General features: G+C 41.7%; 2 protein-coding genes across 2 annotated transcripts in view; one reads left to right on the top strand and one right to left on the bottom strand.

Annotated features, from left to right (window-relative positions):
• The first annotated feature begins 2467 nt into the window (after positions 1–2467).
• Positions 2468–6852, top strand: LOC124384439 (keratin, type II cytoskeletal 8-like). The gene is made up of 9 exons (XM_046847288.1): positions 2468–3104; positions 4229–4437; positions 4526–4586; positions 4668–4763; positions 4848–5012; positions 5091–5216; positions 5305–5525; positions 5610–5665; positions 5758–6852. The coding sequence occupies exons 1-9, from the start codon at positions 2601–2603 to the stop codon at positions 5979–5981; spliced, it is 1662 nt and encodes a 553-aa protein (XP_046703244.1). The 5' UTR covers positions 2468–2600; the 3' UTR covers positions 5982–6852.
• A 447-nt stretch (positions 6853–7299) lies between these two features.
• The window catches only part of si:dkey-195m11.11, an 18480-nt gene continuing 6785 nt past the window's right edge, over positions 7300–18994 (bottom strand). The window contains exons 3-8 of the mRNA XM_046847300.1: positions 18700–18994; positions 17206–17520; positions 16817–17122; positions 12564–12682; positions 12311–12488; positions 7300–7772 (exon numbers count right to left, since the gene is read on the bottom strand). The exon at positions 18700–18994 is cut by the window's right edge and continues 8 nt beyond it. Of these exons, the coding sequence (XP_046703256.1) occupies positions 7669–7772; positions 12311–12488; positions 12564–12682; positions 16817–17122; positions 17206–17520; positions 18700–18994 (1317 nt within the window). The 3' untranslated portion in view covers positions 7300–7668. The remainder of the gene's footprint in view (positions 7773–12310; positions 12489–12563; positions 12683–16816; positions 17123–17205; positions 17521–18699) is intronic.

Raw genomic sequence — 18994 nt, 5'->3', positions numbered from 1 at the left:
CACCGGAGAAAGCATGCATGTGCAATTAAACCTTACAGAAAACTTTCACCAGTGTGACCAATAGCAACCTGGATCCAAAAACACTCCAGTTCCTCCACTGCATTTTATCAAACACACACATTTATATTTATTCATATAGATGCTTCAAAACACTTCTCTAAAATGACGTGAGGGATTCGACTCCAGATCGCAGGTGTAACCCTCTAAGCTCTCAGACACCAGCATCTGTGCAGAAGGACAGGTGTGATGATCTCACCACTCTCTCTCTCTCCACACTGACCCGAGGATCAGGTCGAGACTTGCAGCTTCAACCTGTCTTTACTCATGCTCAAATTAAACGTCTTGTCCAAAGAGGAGCAAGAGAAGACTCGACACGAAGACGTTCATCACCACACATTTCACAATGCACACATGAAAAGTGACTCACTTCTTCTCGGTTCAGGCCTTTCACATCTTCACTGACATCATGGGAGAAAGTTTACTCATCATTTACTCCTTATTTAAATCACACGCATCAATATATGAGTACTGGAACTAGTGGAGAGCTTGTTGAATGGTGTGCAAAAGTTCATGTGTGAAAATATACACTTTTATGTGCAATCTGCCATCTTTTACATGCAAAAACACCCAGAACGTCAGGCTGTGCAGAGGGTTGAAGGCACTGACAGGGCTGGAGGTTGCAGTCAAAACCATGACCAGTAGTAGCTGAGATCAGGTGAAGAGTCTTACACAGATTGAGATCGATTCAAAGTCAAGCTACAGCTGGGCCCTTAAGCATGGCCCTTATTCTTTTCTGCTTTGGAAGGGCTGTATGAAGGTTGACCCTGCGCTTCGACCCCAGCTTCCTGACATGCTGGGATATGCTTGGAGAAGAATGTCACTCTGTTGTGCTTTATGCTTTTGTTCAGATGAAAATGAGGCCACGATGAGATTAACTGAAAGCCAGCTTTTCTAGAACGTTTTTCATTCATACACTGCAACAATAATTCATCTGTCTTTTTCAAGATGGAAAAACCACTAGTCGAACATTACTTGAAATTTTTCAGAAAGTGTTATGTCCGATGTTTTACAGATTTCCAGTCAAAACAAAGTCCTGCAGATGCCCTCAGGATGCTCTGACCTCGCTCCCGAAACTCTTGGATGGAAAAAGATTAAAATAGTTGGATGTGAGAAAGTTGGAAGGACTTTCCAGAGATTCATTCATATTCATGGTTTTTACACAAAAGTAAAATATATTTTTTTACTTCAGGCCTCGTCATATTGAGTGTTAAGGGCCTTGCTCAAGGGCCTGCAGTGGCAGCTTGGTGGTGGGATTTGAAAACATGACCTTCCTATCAGAGGTCCAAAATGTTTTTCCACTGAGCTACCACTTCCCATCACATACTAATATCACATGAGTTTGGAGGATCTGTATGTTTGTTGGTCTCAATATTTAACACACACGTATACATACACAGGCCTCCACCTTTCTAATTTAGTTTAATGCAGTGAAATGCATTAAAACTGAGTGTGTGTTTTTATTGAGCAGAAAAACACACATCTACTTTTTTATTTATATTACCACTTTAAATCTGGACTACTGTCGATATCTCTGTCGTATCCATAGCCCTCCCTTTCTGTCTTCTTGTATTTATGTTATAGTATATATTATTTTTCTATCCTTATATTTTATACTTTATTTTTTGTATTGTATTTCTGTTTGCATGTTGGACACTTATAGAAATCATGCCACTACATGTTGCACTCTGTATAAATGTGTAGGTGATAAATAAAATTTGATTTGATTTGTCGTGACAGTAAATTGGATCAGAGCAGAGCAGGACACTGGGCATAGAGATTTCACCACTTTTGCACAAAAAGATTTTTTCTGCATGGAATGCAATACTACTACTAATAATAATGATGTTAATGCAGCATCTGTTTGTGTTCCTCATGGCACAGTGTACAGCATGTTGATGTTTTATGTGAGATGATAAGAGTAATAAAGTGTTAAATGAAGCAGCGAGTGTGGAAACATTAGTGGGTTTTTCAGCATTTCTGCAGTGGCCCGAGCTCATGGAAACAAAGTCATTCATAAGTGTAAGAGGAGCGCTGTGCTACGCTGCCCCACCCTACTGAGCAGAGCAAAGGGTGAACTCATACTCTCCTTCTGCTTCTGATCTGACTTTCACCCAACCAACCAGACTCACAGACGCAGCACCACCCTCTGGCATGTGTTTACGGCTGCATTCCATTTTTTTTTTCTTTTTCTCTCTCTCTCTTTTTAATGTGCTTAAAAGTACAAGTGGAATCCCGCTTCTCTGCTTGTCTTGTGTGTTCCTCTCTGCCTGTGCTTGCAGCGAGGCCTGAGGCAGGGTGTAACTCTTCTTATCTTTCCACTCTCACTCTATACCTGTTTGACAGGTAGGGTGTGTCTGAGAACGGACTGCCCCTCCGGAGGGCAGCAGGATCGTATAAAAGGAAGAAGCCAGCAGCAGAACAGCACACAGAGGGACTTCGACTCTCCTTTGTGAGCGACCTTCTCCTACTCCTCCACTCAGCTCTTCTGCAAGCTCTCGAGCACATTCTCTATCTTGCTTCTCCACCACAAGGAACCAACCATGTCACAAACAAGATCCTATAGTAAAAAGTCCTACTCCAGCCAGTCGCTCTCTGCCATGCCAGGCGGCTCCAGCCGAATGAGCATAGTGAGCACACGTCGCTCTGGTGTAGGCTCTGGGTTCGGTGGCGGCAGTGGTGGCGGCTATGGCTTCAGCAGCAGCAGCAGCATCGGAGGTGGTGGAGGAATGGGTGGAGGCTATGGGTTCAGCAGTGGTGCCGGTTTAGGCTTCGGCGGCGGTTCAGGCTTCGGCGGCGGTTCAGGCTTCGGCGGCGGTTCAGGCTTCGGCGGCGGTTCGGCCTACGGTGGCGGTTATGGTGGTGGTTTTGGCGGTGGCTCCGGTGCAGGTGGCTTCGTTGCACCTTCCATCACCGCCGTGACAGTGAACTCTAGCCTGCTGCAGCCACTCAACTTGGAGATCGACCCCAACATCCAGGTCGTTCGCACCCAGGAGAAAGAGCAGATCAAGACCCTCAACAACCGCTTCGCTTCTTTCATCGACAAGGTAAGACTTGCTCCACCTCGACTCTCATCTCCTTTAAAACCTCCTCGAAAGTTTTCCAATGCGTTTTTTAAACTTGATCAAGCACATACCTTCCCTGTCTTTTTTCCTCCAACATTTCTGTTCTCCTTTGCACTCTGGCATGTCACCAGGAAGAGCTTTTGATCATTTCCCTTTTGCTTAGCAGCTGTAGCCAATAATATCCTGGTTTGTTGCCGGGATGAACCAATAACCATCGAACATGTACATGAGATAACCTTTCAACACGCAGATGTTGGCTATAAATCAACACCACTGCAGTGTGAGTGTGTGTGTGTGTGTGTGTGTGTGTGTGTGTGTGTGTGTGTGTGTGTGTGTGTGTGTGTGTGAGTGAAAGAGTTTTTGTTTGTTAGCTAGTCAAACAGACAGAGTGTGGACAGAGGACACACCTAAATATCTGTACCAAGTCAACACACACACACACAGGCCTGTATTTTATGTGGCTTTGGGAAACAGTGTGACTCGCAGCAGTTATCTGTGTTGTAGACATTACACACAAACACACACACACACACTTTAAAGCTTTACCCTCAAAGCTTTTAAATGCATGTCAAGTCTAGACGGAATATTAAAGCACATGATAGTTACTGGACACACAGTTTTCTCTGAACAGTTTGTAAAAAAGTCAGGTGACGTGGACAGGGTGTGTTTTATATTATTGCATGACCATCAGCCGCCTGCATGAGGGTGTGGTTGGGAAACCTGCCTGCCTGATCTGTGTTCTATGGTTCCATCTGTGCAGCGATGCAGGTCTAGGCGTAGCCCCAGGCAATGAGGCCTTTTTTTTCCTAACTGTCCCTCCCTTCAGGAGATCATGGTTCATGTCTCATGGACACACCCTGTTAGTCTACTCTTTTTTTCACTCCCTTTCCTTTCCCTCCTTTGCCCCACCCTGTAGAAAATTCATGGTCAGGATGACTCATGGGCCGTTTATGACTCCTCACAATAATCCATGAGGAAACATAAAAGACTGAAAAGCACAAAAGAGCAATAGAAGCCAACACAATGACACATTTCCTTCACACGTTTTCCCAACATGCAGCTTTCACAGAATGAAAGAAATAAAACCTATTTATTTTTTCTCATAGGTGCGCTTCCTGGAGCAGCAGAACAAAATGTTGGAGACCAAGTGGAGCCTAATGCAGGAACAGACCACCACTCGCTCCAACATCGACGCCATGTTTGAGGCCTACATCGCCAACCTGCGCAGACAGCTGGACGGCCTGGGTAACGAGAAGGTCAAGCTGGAGGGAGAACTGAAAAACATGCAGGTTCTCGTTGAGGACTTCAAGAGGAAGTAAGAACCACATGAGGTTAATGTCCATGATGACACAGTGCGAATTTTCCATGTTACCCACATTTGCTTTCTTCTTCCCTCTTCGCAGGTATGAGGATGAGATCAACAAGCGTGCCGCTGCAGAAAACGAGTTTGTCCTCCTGAAGAAGGTACTGATTTTTAAACAAATATTTTAAGATGCCATTCAGCAAAGGATAAGAATGAAAGCTCATCTCTGCTGAATTCCTCAGGATGTTGATGCAGCCTACATGAACAAGATTGAACTCGAGGCCAAGGTTGATGCTCTTCAGGATGAAATTAACTTCCTCAGGGCAGTCTACGAAGCTGTAAGTGTAACTTTTATTCCACAAACATTTGATTTTATTCACTTGAGTGTCTGGAAAAAGACCTGAACACAATAAACTGTGCAGGAGCTGCGTGAGCTGCAGTCTCAGATCAAGGACACTTCAGTCATTGTGGAGATGGACAACAGCAGGAACCTGGACATGGATGCCATTGTAAACGAAGTCCGCGCTCAGTATGAGGATATCGCTAACCGCAGTCGTGCCGAGGCCGAGTCATGGTACAAACAAAAGGTGGGTGATTAAAAAAAAAGTGTTTCTTGCTTGCTTATGACTTAATTTGGAAATGTTGACCCCTTTTTTCTTTCTCAGTATGAAGAGCTGCAGTCCTCTGCTGGAAGTTATGGTGAAGACTTGCGTTCCACCAAGTCTGAGATTGCTGAGCTGAACAGAATGATCGCCCGCCTGCAGAACGAGATTGAGGCCGTCAAGGGACAGGTAGATGCCAAAGAAGATATTTCCTCCTAAACGGACTCCATTTCTTAGCAGGAGTTCTGATTTGAACTCTCGTTCTGTTCATTCATAGCGTGCCAACCTGGAGGCTCAGATCGCTGAGGCAGAGGAGCGTGGTGAGATTGCAGTAAAGGACGCCAAACAACGCATTAAGGAGCTGGAGGATGCTCTCCAGAGAGCGAAGCAGGACATGGCCAGGCAGGTGCGTGAGTACCAGGAGCTCATGAACGTCAAGCTGGCTTTGGACATCGAGATCGCCACCTACAGGAAACTCCTGGAGGGAGAGGAGACCAGGTAAAGTGTCTATAAACCTTTTATGATTTGTGTAATGTTCAATGCAATGTTAAACAAAGTAATATTGATTATGTTTCTTCACAGAATCTCTACTGGTGGAGCTTCTGCCACCATCCACGTGCAGCAGTCCTCTAGTGGAGGTATGTGTATCCACTTTTCAACCCATATGTTCTGCTGGTATTTACTTGTTTATTTTCATATTTAACTAATGTCTTCAATCTGTCTACTACAGGATTCGGCTATGGAAGTGGAGGAGGAAGCGGGTTTGGAGGCGGATACGGAGGCGGATTCGGCAGTGGAATGGGAGGAGGCATGGGCGGTGGTATGGGTATGGGCAGTGGAATGGGCGTTAGCATGAGCGGTGGTATGGGCGGTGGCATGAGCAGTGGCTTCGGCAGTGGCAGCAGCATCAGCAGAACCTCTGTGAAAAGTGTTAGCAGCCAGAGGCGCTTCTAAGCAGAAGCTTCCCAACCTACATTTCCTGCACCTTCACCAACACCACATCAACGGTGCTAAAATACTAGCGACTAGCCCAATCTGAACCATCCAACCCTTTCCTGAATTGATGTTTCTGTTTTTTTCACTAGATAAAGAGATAAGGAAGATTTTTGGTGGGTAGATGTTAAATTCCATGACACTTCCTCAGAATCCTTTAAACCAAATGTAGACTCGAAAGGAAACCTAGAAGAATGTAAAGGGAAATATCGATTCTCTTAAACCCTGCTGACAGTTCTTTATTTTCTGCACTGATATATTCTGGGGGAAAAGGAAGAATAGATAGATAAAAAAGAAACAAAGTTTTATGTGAAAACCGAAGCCACTGAAGCCAAATGCAGAACAGGAATGCGAGTGTTAATGGGAGACAAGGGGGAGGTTTTCGAAATCGTGTCCCGTCTTGATTGAAGTTTTCCGCCACCACAAACCTGCTTCCATTGATCAACTACAATACCTGTGTTGTGTAATGATGGAGGTGTATGTTTACTCTGTGAGCAGATCTGTGTTGGCATGAACGCCATCACCTCGGGGTTCCTCACGATGATCCTCTCCATGCAGTCTCCTTTCCACTTGCTAATTTGGCAGCTGTTTGCTAACTGACCAACTAAACAAGCTTTCATTCTCCTCAAAGCCTCGACATTGCTTCTAGAGTACAATCGAGGATTGCAATCCCTCGCTCTCAGGCTGTCCAAAATCTGTTTTCAGCTTTTTTTCCTCAGACCAAAAAAATGCAAACAATAAACAGACGATAGGACCAGGTTTATTGTGTGTTAAAAAAAAAAAAAGATGCTGTAACATCGAAAATTGAACGCAATAAATCTGAGAACTATAATATCCTGTGTGTGAAGTTTCATTCCTACCTTCAATGCACTACATGCTACATATACTGTATATCTAATAATAACAAAAAAAATTAAGAACAATCAAATATATATAAAAGTGAGGAGAAAACACATCTGAGTGATGTGTTGCAGTGATGTGTTGCAGTGATGACAGAACTTCATCTTGCTCTCTTATATTTAAAGTGATTTAAAAAAAAAACTAAAAAAGTAAATAAAAATTAAAAAAATAAAACTAAATGTAAAAAAAAGACAAGTAAAACAAAAACAAGAAGAATAATGAAAAACAGGAAACTCAAAATCTTAAATGGAATTAAAAACAATATTAATTTATATTTTTACAAAGAAAAAACCCCCTGAAAAAAAAACCCAATACATTAAACATATTAATAATAATAATAATAATAATAATAATAATAATAATAATAATAAACAAATCAAGAATGGAAAAAACTATTTAAAAAACAGGAAATGGTTAATAAAAGAAGAAAAAAAATCCCTACAAATAAAAATATATCTGATAATGAAACAAATCTAACACCAAATGCAGTTTTACATCAATCACACATCATTCACACACATTCAAGACTTTCCACAAACGTATTCAGAATTAGAAATGTAAAGAGATTCAGACATGACGGGTTTCTAAAGCAAATATCAGCTCTGTAAACTACATTACAGACACATTTATGAATATAAAATCAGTGGGATTTTGGCCGTGGTGGATGGTATATTTGCCCCTGTGCTCTCCGGCACCCCTCATGGTGCAGTGGTGTGATGCGGCTCAGAGATGGTTCTGGCTCTTTATTTTACTTTTTGCCACCACAAATACAGAGGAGTGTGAGGATTATTAAACCCATGATGGTGGTAATGACTCCAGCAGCCACTACTCCAGGAGGAGGAGGATCATAAACTGCACAAAGATGAGAAGAACAAGATGAAGGTAAGAGGGTTACAAACTTCAAAACATTAATATCACTATACTGTACATATATTTATATCAAACAAGCAGAATCTGAGAACATGGGCTCAGAGACTACAGGATCAACAGAGAAAAATTCATTTGTTTTCATGATTTTTCTTTTCTTTTAGCATCTAACAGGTATATTAACCCAGTCATTAGTGTTGCTCATATTCCTGGTCTCAAGCCTGGATAAATCTGGAGGTTTGTGTTATGAAGGACATCCAGCATAAAACATGTGCCAGGATTTAGATTACATTATATTATATTATATTAGATTAGATTAGATTAGATTAGATTCAACATCATTGTCATTGTGCAGAGTATGCAGAAAATGAAGCATTATATTGATCCATTATTTGATCTGCAAACATCAATAACAGCTTGAACTCATCAGTGCTGAAAGTGATCATGGTATAAGGTGGTCATCCACAGCAAGGTGTGAGACCTTACAGCATTATAATGCTCTCAGCTTCACCTTCGGGAACTTTTTCACCTCCACATCTCCACTAAAATCCTGTAACACCTCACACCTCCACCTGCATCGTCACCCTTATAAATGATTTCATATTTTTGTTTAGTTATACTTATAACCTTTTTGGTGAACAGATTCCAGGATGTGTAACTGAGTTCATTATCAGTGTGTGAGATAAGATATTTCTCTTTCCACAGAAATACACCTGAAGATTCGGTTGCTGTTTCTCCATAAAGTTGGCAAACATTTCATTTGTTTGTGTGAGTAAAAAAATGTTGTGCTTTTTTGACTGACATAAGCCGACATTCTGTTGTTGTTCACACCGTCACCTCCTCCAGTCCCACCCTCAGCACTGGGGTTCCTCAGGGATGTGTATTGTCTCCTCTTCTATACTCCCTTTTAACTTATGACTGCGTATCTGCTTATGCCTCAAACAGCATTGTTCATTTTGCAGATGACACCACGTTGGTAAGCCTGATCAGAGGTAACGATGAGACGGCCTACAGGGAGGAGATTCAGCACCTAGTAGCATGGCGTGAGGACATTAACCTTGAAACTTCTACGAAGGAGGTCATTGTGGATCAACGGAGCTGCTGTTGAGTGTGTACCCAGGTTTAAGTTCCTTGGAGTCCACATATTTGAGGATCTCTAAACAGTTTTCTCTCAGAAGCAGGGGATAGTTTGGATTTTCTTCCTGAGCACAACTGTGGCATGCATTTTCCTACCATGAAAACCTTGGACCTGAAACTCCTTAAAAAAGTTCCTAATGATTTGCATTATTCGGTCAAGTTAATGATGTGCTTTTTCGAATTCTTGCTGCGCTTCTGAGAGTTTCTGAGAGTCTACTGAATGTATTTAACCTGTCCTATTTCAATAGACTCCAGAAATTCAAGAACTGTAGCCAAACATAATCCCTCACTAGAAGTTTGGACTTCAGTTGCTGATATGTTTCAAGAAGAGCTGTAATAAATTTATACAAGAACTAAAATGCATTAATGTTTTTGATGAGGTATGCATCCCCATGATTCCTTCACATAAAAAAAAAGTTGTAGAAATCTTCAAAAGCTCAAGTGACCATAATGTACAAGTTCTTTGTGCCAAAAGTATTGGGACACCTGCATTTTCCACCCATATGTGGTTCTTCCTCAACCTGATGTCTTTGGATGTGGTAGAATGACATTTTCCCTTCACTTGAACTAGGAGAACCAAACCTGGTCCAGCATGACAATACCCCTGTGCACAAAGCCAGCTCCATGAAGATCTGCGTTCCATGGGTTGGAAGACATGGAAGATCTCCGGGTATAGAGCTCATTGAAAATGAATGAATAGGAACACTGACTGCACCCCAGAACTTCTCACCTTCTCACCTCCATCAGTACTGACTTTACTAACACCCTTGTAGCTAAATTAATCTCCACAAAAAAAGTGGAACATCTTCCCAGATTAGAAGCATTCACAACAGTGAATGGGAGTGAACGTGCAATTATGCTCGAGTGTCCGCAAACTTTTCTTTATATAATATACAGGTTTATCTCAATAAATTAGAATATCATTAAAAAGTTAATTTATTTCAGTAATTTAATACAGAAAGTGAAACTGGTATATTATATGAATTCATCACACACACTGATATATTTCAAGTGTTTTTCTTTTCATTTTGATGATTTTGGCTCACATTTAACAAAAACCCACCAAATCACATCTCAAAAATGTGAATACTTCATAAGACCAATCCAAAAAAACATTTTGAGTGAATTGTTGGTCTTCTGGAAAATATGTTTATTTACTGTATCTTTATTCAATACTTGGTCGGGGCTCCTTTTGCTTTAATTACTGCCTCAATTGAGCGTGGTGTGGAGGAGATCAGACTGTGGCATGGAGGTGATCAGACTTTGGCGTGGAGGAGATCAGACTGTGGCATGGAGGAGATCAGACTGTGGCGTGGAGGAGATCAGACTGTGGCACTGTTTCTCATGTTCCTCTTGACAAAACCATATGGATTCTCTATGGGGTTCAGGTCTGGTGAGTTTGCTAGCCAGTCAAGCACACCAACACCATGGTCATTTAACCAACTTTTGGTGCTTTTGGCAGTGTGGGCAGGTGCCAAATCTTGCTGGAAAATGAAATCAAAATGAAGAGCTCTAAAACTTCCTGGTAAACGGCTGTGCTGACCTTGGACTTAAAAAAACACAGTGGACCAACACTAGCAGATGACACGACTCCCCAAACCACCAATGACTGTGCAAACTTTACACTGGACCTCAAGCAACTTGGATTCTGTGCTTCTCCTCTCTTCTTCTTCCAGACTCTGGGACCCTGATTTCCAAATGAAACCAACATTTTCTTTCCTTTTATCTGAAAAGACGGCTTTGGACCACTGAGCAACAGTCCAGACCTTTTTGTCCTTTGTGCAGGTAGAACACCTCTGACGTTGTCTCTGGTTCAGGAGCTGCTCGACACGAGGAACGTGTCAGTTGTATCCCATTGATACTTCTGTGTGTGGAGGCTCCTGAAGCACTGACTCCAGCTGCAGTCCACTCTTTGTGAAACCTCTGCAGGTGTTTGGATTTAATGATCTGATTAATGTGAGACATCACGAGTCTCCAATATTCAACTTTTACAATATTCTCATTTTCTGAGACACTGAATTTAGGGTTTTAATCAGCTGTAAGTGAAAATCATCAAAATTAAAAGAAATAAACACTTGAAATATCAGTGTGTGTGTGTGATGAATCTATATAATATACCAGTTTCACTTTTTGTATTGAATTACTGAAATAAATCAACTTTTATTGATATTTTACTTCATTAAGATGCACCTGTATATTATAAAAAATATATTATAAAATTATAAAATTATAAAAATATATAATGGAATCAGAATCAGGTTTATTGTTCGAGTGATGTTAGTGACTCTAAAGAAATAAATACTATACATTTAGCTTGGACTCTACAAGACAAAAACAGACAATGTGAGACAATAAGAACTGGTGGTGGATTTCCGTAGGCACAAACACACTTCATTACCATCGGTGAACATTCAGGGAAAGGACATTGTGAGAGTGGACAAATACCTGGGTGTTCACCTAAACAACAAACTGGACTGGACATACAACACTGAGGCAATTTATAAGAAAGGACAGAGCGGACTCTTTTTGCTGAGGAGACTTAGGTCTTTTGAAATGCAAGGAGAGCTACTGAAGACCTTTTTTTACTCTGTTGTGGCCTCAGCCATATTCTATGGAGTGGTCTGCTGGGGTAGCAGCATCTCTACTGCAAGAGACTGGACAAATAGATCAGGAAGTTCAGCTCAGTCCTGGGGATTCTACAGGAGGTGGGAGAAGGAGGATGGTAGCAAAACTATCATCATTGCTGGAGAACGCCTCTCACCCCCTGTATGAAACCGTTTCATCATTGAGCAGCTCCTTCAGTGACACACTGTTACATCCTAAGTGTCTAAAGGAGCGATACAGAAGGTCTTTTCTTCCTGCTGCTATTAGACTTTACAATCAAAGCTGCTCCCAGTGAACCAGTCACCAAAATACACACTGCTATTACTGTTTAACTGTGTAATAACATTACCTGTGTGCAATATTACCTGCAATACGTACTTTTTTCCTTATTTGTCTGTATACATCGTGTTGTGTATATACTTGTATACTATAGTATGTGTCTATTATTTTATATATTTGCATTTATTTATTTATTTATTTATTTATTTTCTTTGCTGCTGTAACAAAGAAATTTCCCCACTGTGGGATGAATAAAGGTATATCTTGTCTTATCTTATCTTATCTTATCTTATTTTATCTTATCTTATCTTAATATAGACAGTACGATTATTAAATAGGAATACAGAGTATATAGAGATCAGTAAAGTACATAAATTACACAATAATTATATATTACAATTTCTATTAGCACTTTTTCCCAGTGTCTAAAACTCTAGGTGTGTTTCAGGTCTTTTGTACAGTTAATGTGTCACAAAAGGAGGATTAGTGGAAATAGTACATACTGTAGATGCCTATGATGTTGCTGGTTTCTGTCCGGTATGAGCTGGATAATTGTGCTCGGATGTAGCAGGCGTATTCCCCCTCGGTCACCGGGGCTCTTAACAACCATGACAGTGTATATCCAGGTAGGGCTCTTGAGCTGTAAATCTCTTGTTTGTTTCGAATGAGGACGATGGAAGCCTGGAACAGGAAGCTGGTTATATTACACCAATCAAACACTCAGTCAAAAACAGTCATGTAAATGAACTCTCTTACAAAATCATGTATTTCCGATTGGAAAACGCATTCAATGGTCACAGTCTCTTCAGTCTTGACGTAAACCCGTGGAGCCACCTCATGCTTTTCAAGCTTAAGCTTTGGAGCAGGAAAAGCCACTGCAAAGAACAAAAACAAAATCTCTGTTTATATAAATGCTTGGTCAAAAAGTTTAAGATTAGGTCTGGGGACACGGGTAGTATTCATCTGATATCAAACAAAAATTACATTGTGGAAACAATATTGTGGAGATAATGAAGCTAAAAATGTTCCTCGGATCCTAAACACTCTTCTGCTAAACACGATTCGGGGTCAGGGCAGGGTTCACTTTGGTAGGGTTTTCCCCAAAATAATTATTTTGTATGAATTTGAAGAGTTCTACAAGACTGGGATGAAAGCGTGATTCACATGGACTAATTTGGGGCAAAATTTGCAGCTCAGCATGTCTGTTCTAGGAGTGACCCCGAATAGTCGAAGATTAGATGCTTCGATAGGAGGAGCCTGAATCAGTGTTGAATCTTTGCAGAGGTATTATGAAAATAGATCACACCATTTTGGTTATATGGGGGTGCTCAATGTCTGATTTCACATAGAACTACCAGTTAGAGCAGTTTAGCTGATTTTATTTGATTTGCCAAAAACGCAATGTGGCCTTTCTTCGGTTATTTATTTATTGGTTATTTATTAGGTTTATTGTTCCCAAATAGTTATTCATACATTTTCTTTTATATCTTTGTGTGATGTTCTGTACATCGCAGCTTAAAAAGTCATTAGGAATCTTTTACGAGCGTTTATCCACATCGCCTTTCATTTCAATTTTAAAAAGATAAAAATGCATCGTCAGATTTGTCTCTCATTTTTTCTTCTGTCACTTTATTAGAAAGGTGTTTCTGTGGGCTGTGTGGGAATGAAAAAGTTGATCTAGAACTAGTGCTCTCTCTCCATCTTCACACTTTTTCTGCACATTTATTTGGACTATGACACTTTACCTCTGGACTTGCACATCACAGTTTATACCACACCATACTGCACACAGTGCACTTTATACCACACTATACTGCACACAGTGCACTTTATACCACACCATACTGCACACAGTGCACTTTATACCACACCATACTGCACAGTGCACTTTATACCACACCATACTGCACACAGTGCACTTTATACCACACCATACTGCACACAGTGCACTTTATACCACACCATACTGCACACAGTGCACTTTATACCACACCATACTGCACACAGTGCACTTTATACCACACTACACTGCACACAGTGCACTTTATACCACACTACACTGCACACAGTGCACTTTATACCACACCATACTGCACAGTGCACTTTATACCACACTATACTGCACAGTGCACTTTATACCACACCATACTGCACACAGTGCACTTTATACCACACCATACTGCACACAGTGCACTTTATACCACACCATACTGCACACAGTGCACTTTATACCACACCATACTGCACACAGTGCACTTTATACCACACCATACCACACAGTGCACTTTATACCACACCATACTGCACACAGTGCACTTTATACCACACTACACTGCACACAGTGCACTTTATACCACACCATTCTGCACACAGTGCACTTTATACCACACCATACTGCACAGTGCACTTTATACCACACCATACCACACAGTGCACTTTATACCACACCATACTGCACACAGTGCACTTTATACCACACCATACTGCACAGTGCACTTTATACCACACCATACTGCACAGTGCACTTTATACCACACCATACTGCACACAGTGCACTTTATACCACACCATACTGCACACAGTGCACTTTATACCACACCATACTGCACACGGTCACTTTATACCACACTATACTGCACACAGTGCACTTTATACCACACTATACTGCACACAGTGCACTTTATACCACACTATACTGCACACAGTGCACTTTATACCACACCATACTGCACACAGTGCACTTTATACCACACCATACTGCACAGTGCACTTTATACCACACTACACTGCACACAGTGCACTTTATACCACACCATAACCACACAGTGCACTTTATACCACACACCATACTGCACACGGTCACTTTATACCACACCATACTGCACACAGTGCACTTTATACCACACCATACTGCACACAGTGCACTTTATACCACACCATACTGCACACAGTGCACTTAATACCACACTATACTGCACACGGTCACTTTTTACCACACCATACTGCACACGGTCACGTTATACCACACCATACTGCACACAGTGCACTTTATACCACACCATACTGCACGGTCACTTTATACCACACCATACTGCACAGTGCACTTTATACCACACCATACTGCACACAGTGCACTTTATACCACACTATACTGCACACAGTGCACTTTATACCACACCATACTGCACACGGTCACTTTTTACCACACCATACTGCCCACAGTCACTTTATACCACACCATACTGCCCACAGTCACTTTATACCACACCATACTGCCCACAGTCACTTTATACCACACCATACTGCCCACAGTGCACTTTATACCACACTATACTGCACACAGTGCACTTTATACCACACCATACTGCACCTGGTCACTTTATACCACACCATACTGCACACGGTCACTTTATACCACACCATACTGCACACGGTCACTTTATACCACACCATCCTGCCCACAGTCACTTTATACCACACCATACTGCACACAGTGCACTTTATACCACACCATACTGCCCACAGTCACTTTATACCACACCATACTGCCCACAGTCACTTTATACCACACCATACTGCACACAGTGCACTTTATACCACACCATACTGCACACAGTGCACTTTATACCACACACCATACTGCACAGTGCACTTTATACCACACCATACTGCACACGGTGCACTTTATACCACACACCATACTGCACACGGTCACTTTATACCACACCATACTGCACACAGTCACTTTATACCACACCATACTGCACATAGTCACTTTATACCACACCATACTGCACACAGTGCACTTTATACCACACCATACTGCACACAGTGCACTTTATACCACACCATACTGCACACAGTGCACTTTATACCACACCATACTGCACACAGTGCACTTTATACCACACCATACTGCACACAGTCACTTAAAGGACAGTCACGTCAATCACCTTAAATTTTACTGTTTTACTGTCATACGCATCCTTGTATACACACTTTTTTCACATATATCTTCATATATTTTATATTTTATATAGTTTATACTTTTTATTTATCTACCTTTTTTTTTTTCTTGGTTTATTTTCCCTCATTCTATTCCCTCATGCTTGACCGTCGTAAAAAGTGATAGAAGGGCCGACATTTGATGGTCAGTAGTTCCAGATTTGGTGTGCAGGAGTGTGAAAGGGGAACGATGCTTGCGCCAGTGGTTGTTCACAATCGGACACACTTCGCTTCCTCTTGACTTTCCCAACTCCAGTGTTCTGTCCATGCGGTAAACCGAGAAAAACTCGGTTTGACCTATGCTGGGATTTGACCTATGCCCTGAGGTTGTTGAGCTTAGGCTAACGGGATGCTAGGTAAGGGAGCGCAGCGAGCCCTCAGCCTGTTCCTGACGCCGGCTCGTTTCCCTCACAGACGCCGTTACGGGTCGCATCCTTCGTTCTTCCTCAGGATCTCGCTCGGCCAGCATGGGTCCGGGTTTAAAAACGGCGAAAGGTGAGTGGATTGTACACCAATAGATATAAAAGTGGCTATCTAATGATGTCCAAGTTGTATAAATGGAACGGTAACTATGCAAATAAAAATATAAAATAAACAACAAAAGACCGCGTAGCCAAAGCAGTCGTGACGGCAGTCGACCTGCTGTTTCATGTTCTATGCACCTTGACCATAATAATGATTTAATTTTATTTTATTCTTCTGTATATTGTGTATGGGGAAGAATGATAATAAAGCTTGAGTTGAGTTGGGTTGGGTTGAGCTGGGCTGGGCTGGGCTGTGCTGGGTTGAGTTGAGTTGAGTTGAGTTGAGTTGAGTTGAGTTGAGTTGAGTTGAGTTGAGTTGAGTACGTTTGGACAAATACTTTTGTACTTTACCCAAGTTTAACAGGAGCTATATTACTTTAACTGGAGTCATATTTTAATATTGATGCAATAATATAAAGTACATGTTTTTTTATAAAAATCTATTTGAGGTCTTTAACATTCTCTGTTGATGCCACTAACCTGAGCAGATGACCTGGAGTGTTCCTTTGTCACAAAAACCTGGTGACAACACAGGACACTCTGCAACCTTCTTCTCAGTTCCTGTGCAGTTTGGTGTCCCCACAGCGTTGTAATCTTTATTCTTAAAACTGTTGTAGTCTAACGCATGTCCACAGCCAAGATCTCTGCACACGACGTTCGCCACTGACGCAATGACTGGGAATTTCGATGAAAAACACAAGGGTCTCCATTCATCTCGTACTTTCAGATGCGCCGTTCCATGACATGTTCCTGTATCAGTGTTAGCCAGAAAAACCGAGAGCTCATCTAGAGTAAGAGCGAACTCATATTAGAATTCATTCATTTTACAAAAGATTCTAACTTGCTGTTTTTATTTGCTCATTTGGTACCTGGTCTATCAGAAATGGGTTTGGATCTGGAGATCAAGGTTCTTCCATTGAAAAACACTTTCATTTCACATAAGTACTCCAATGTTCCTCTGGCATTTGTCCGACTGATTCTGGTACAACAAGCTCCTGGATTTAGAGCTGCTGATGTGAGGTATTTGAAGGACTCATTGCCGGCTCGGTCTGGAATGTGCCGGTCGTAGATGCTCAGGGTTGTGTTGATGTATCCATCCAATGGGGTCTCACACTGCATTTTGTAATCCACTCCAGCAGGAAACACAGGAGGAATGAGAAATGCAAGGGGGGCTGAGAGAGCAGCTACAACACACAGGAAATGAGATGTTTACAATTCAAATAAATTTAAGCCACATTCAAACTTCAACATAAATTGTACAACTGAGTTATTTTTATTTAGGTTTTTAGATGCATGGGAGCATTTGGTCGCTAAAATTGTTGTACACAACACTTAACCCCAACCCCACACACTAACCCTGACTCTAAACCATAATCCCAACACCAGACCCTAACCTGGACCAAACCTCTAAAAACCAATACCACACCATAGCATTTAACCCCACACCCTAACCCTGACCCCATACCCTAACCTTTAACCCTAATGCCACACCATAACCCCACACTATAAACCTAACCATAACCCCACAGCCTAACCCTTAACCCTAACCCCACACTATAACCCTAACCCCAAGCCCACAGCCTAAACCCACACTGTAACCCTAACCCCAACCTCACACCCTAACCCCACACTGTAACCCTAACCCCAACCTTACACCCTAAACCCACACTGTAACCCAAACCCCACAGCCTAACCCTTAAACCAACCCCACAAATGAACCCTTAGCCTAAACCCTGCACCGTAACCCTAACCCCACAGACTAACCCTTAACCCAAACCCACACCTAACCCTTTACCCTACATACAACTCCACTGCTACTAAATTGCCACTACATACTACTACACTTCAACTAAACAACCCTGCATACTATTATACTACTACTAAACTGCCCTACATACTAATCCACTACTACTAAACTGCCCTACATACTAATCCACTACTACTAAACTGATCTACATACTACTCCACTACTAATAAGCTGCCCTGCATCCTACTACACTACTACATAATTGACCCTACCTACTACTACACTTCAACTAAACTACCCTGCATACTATTACACTACTACTAAACTGCCCTAAATACCACTTCACTACTGCTAAACTGCCTACATACTACTCCACTACTAAAAAATTGTGCTACATACTACTCCACTACTACTAAATTGCCCTTAAATACTACTCCACTACTACTAAACTGCCCTTAAATACTACACCACTACCACTAAACTGCCCCTACATACTACTCCACTAAGACTAAGCCCTTCCACCATATCACCAGATCTCCACCAGTGTATGGTTCCTTAGTGTTTCACGTTCTCTTCTTGTTCTAGCTAATAATCACTAATTGGTCTGGTTACTTACACACAACGATGTTGATGGGTGAACTGATCTCAGACTTCTCCTTGCTCTGGGTATCTGTGTACCAGCAGACGAAAGACGTCTCATGTTCAGGCTTGATGCCTAATGTAAAGATCACTGTAGTGTAGCTCCACAGTGTAAAGGACAGAAAAGACTCATTTATGGCGTTGGAGAAGGACAGGTGAACCTCCGCGGGTTTCCGCGCCCTGTCTGGTATAGTACACAGAACCTTTACAGCCTCGTAGAGCTTTATAGCACTCTGATTCACACTAGAATCAAACACAAGGGTCGGAGCTGG

The sequence above is a fragment of the Silurus meridionalis genome, chromosome 1 (genome assembly GCF_014805685.1).
Source record: "Silurus meridionalis isolate SWU-2019-XX chromosome 1, ASM1480568v1, whole genome shotgun sequence".
In the NCBI taxonomy this organism is placed as follows: Eukaryota; Metazoa; Chordata; class Actinopteri; order Siluriformes; family Siluridae; genus Silurus; species Silurus meridionalis.
This window is presented reverse-complemented; position numbering and strand designations above follow the sequence as displayed.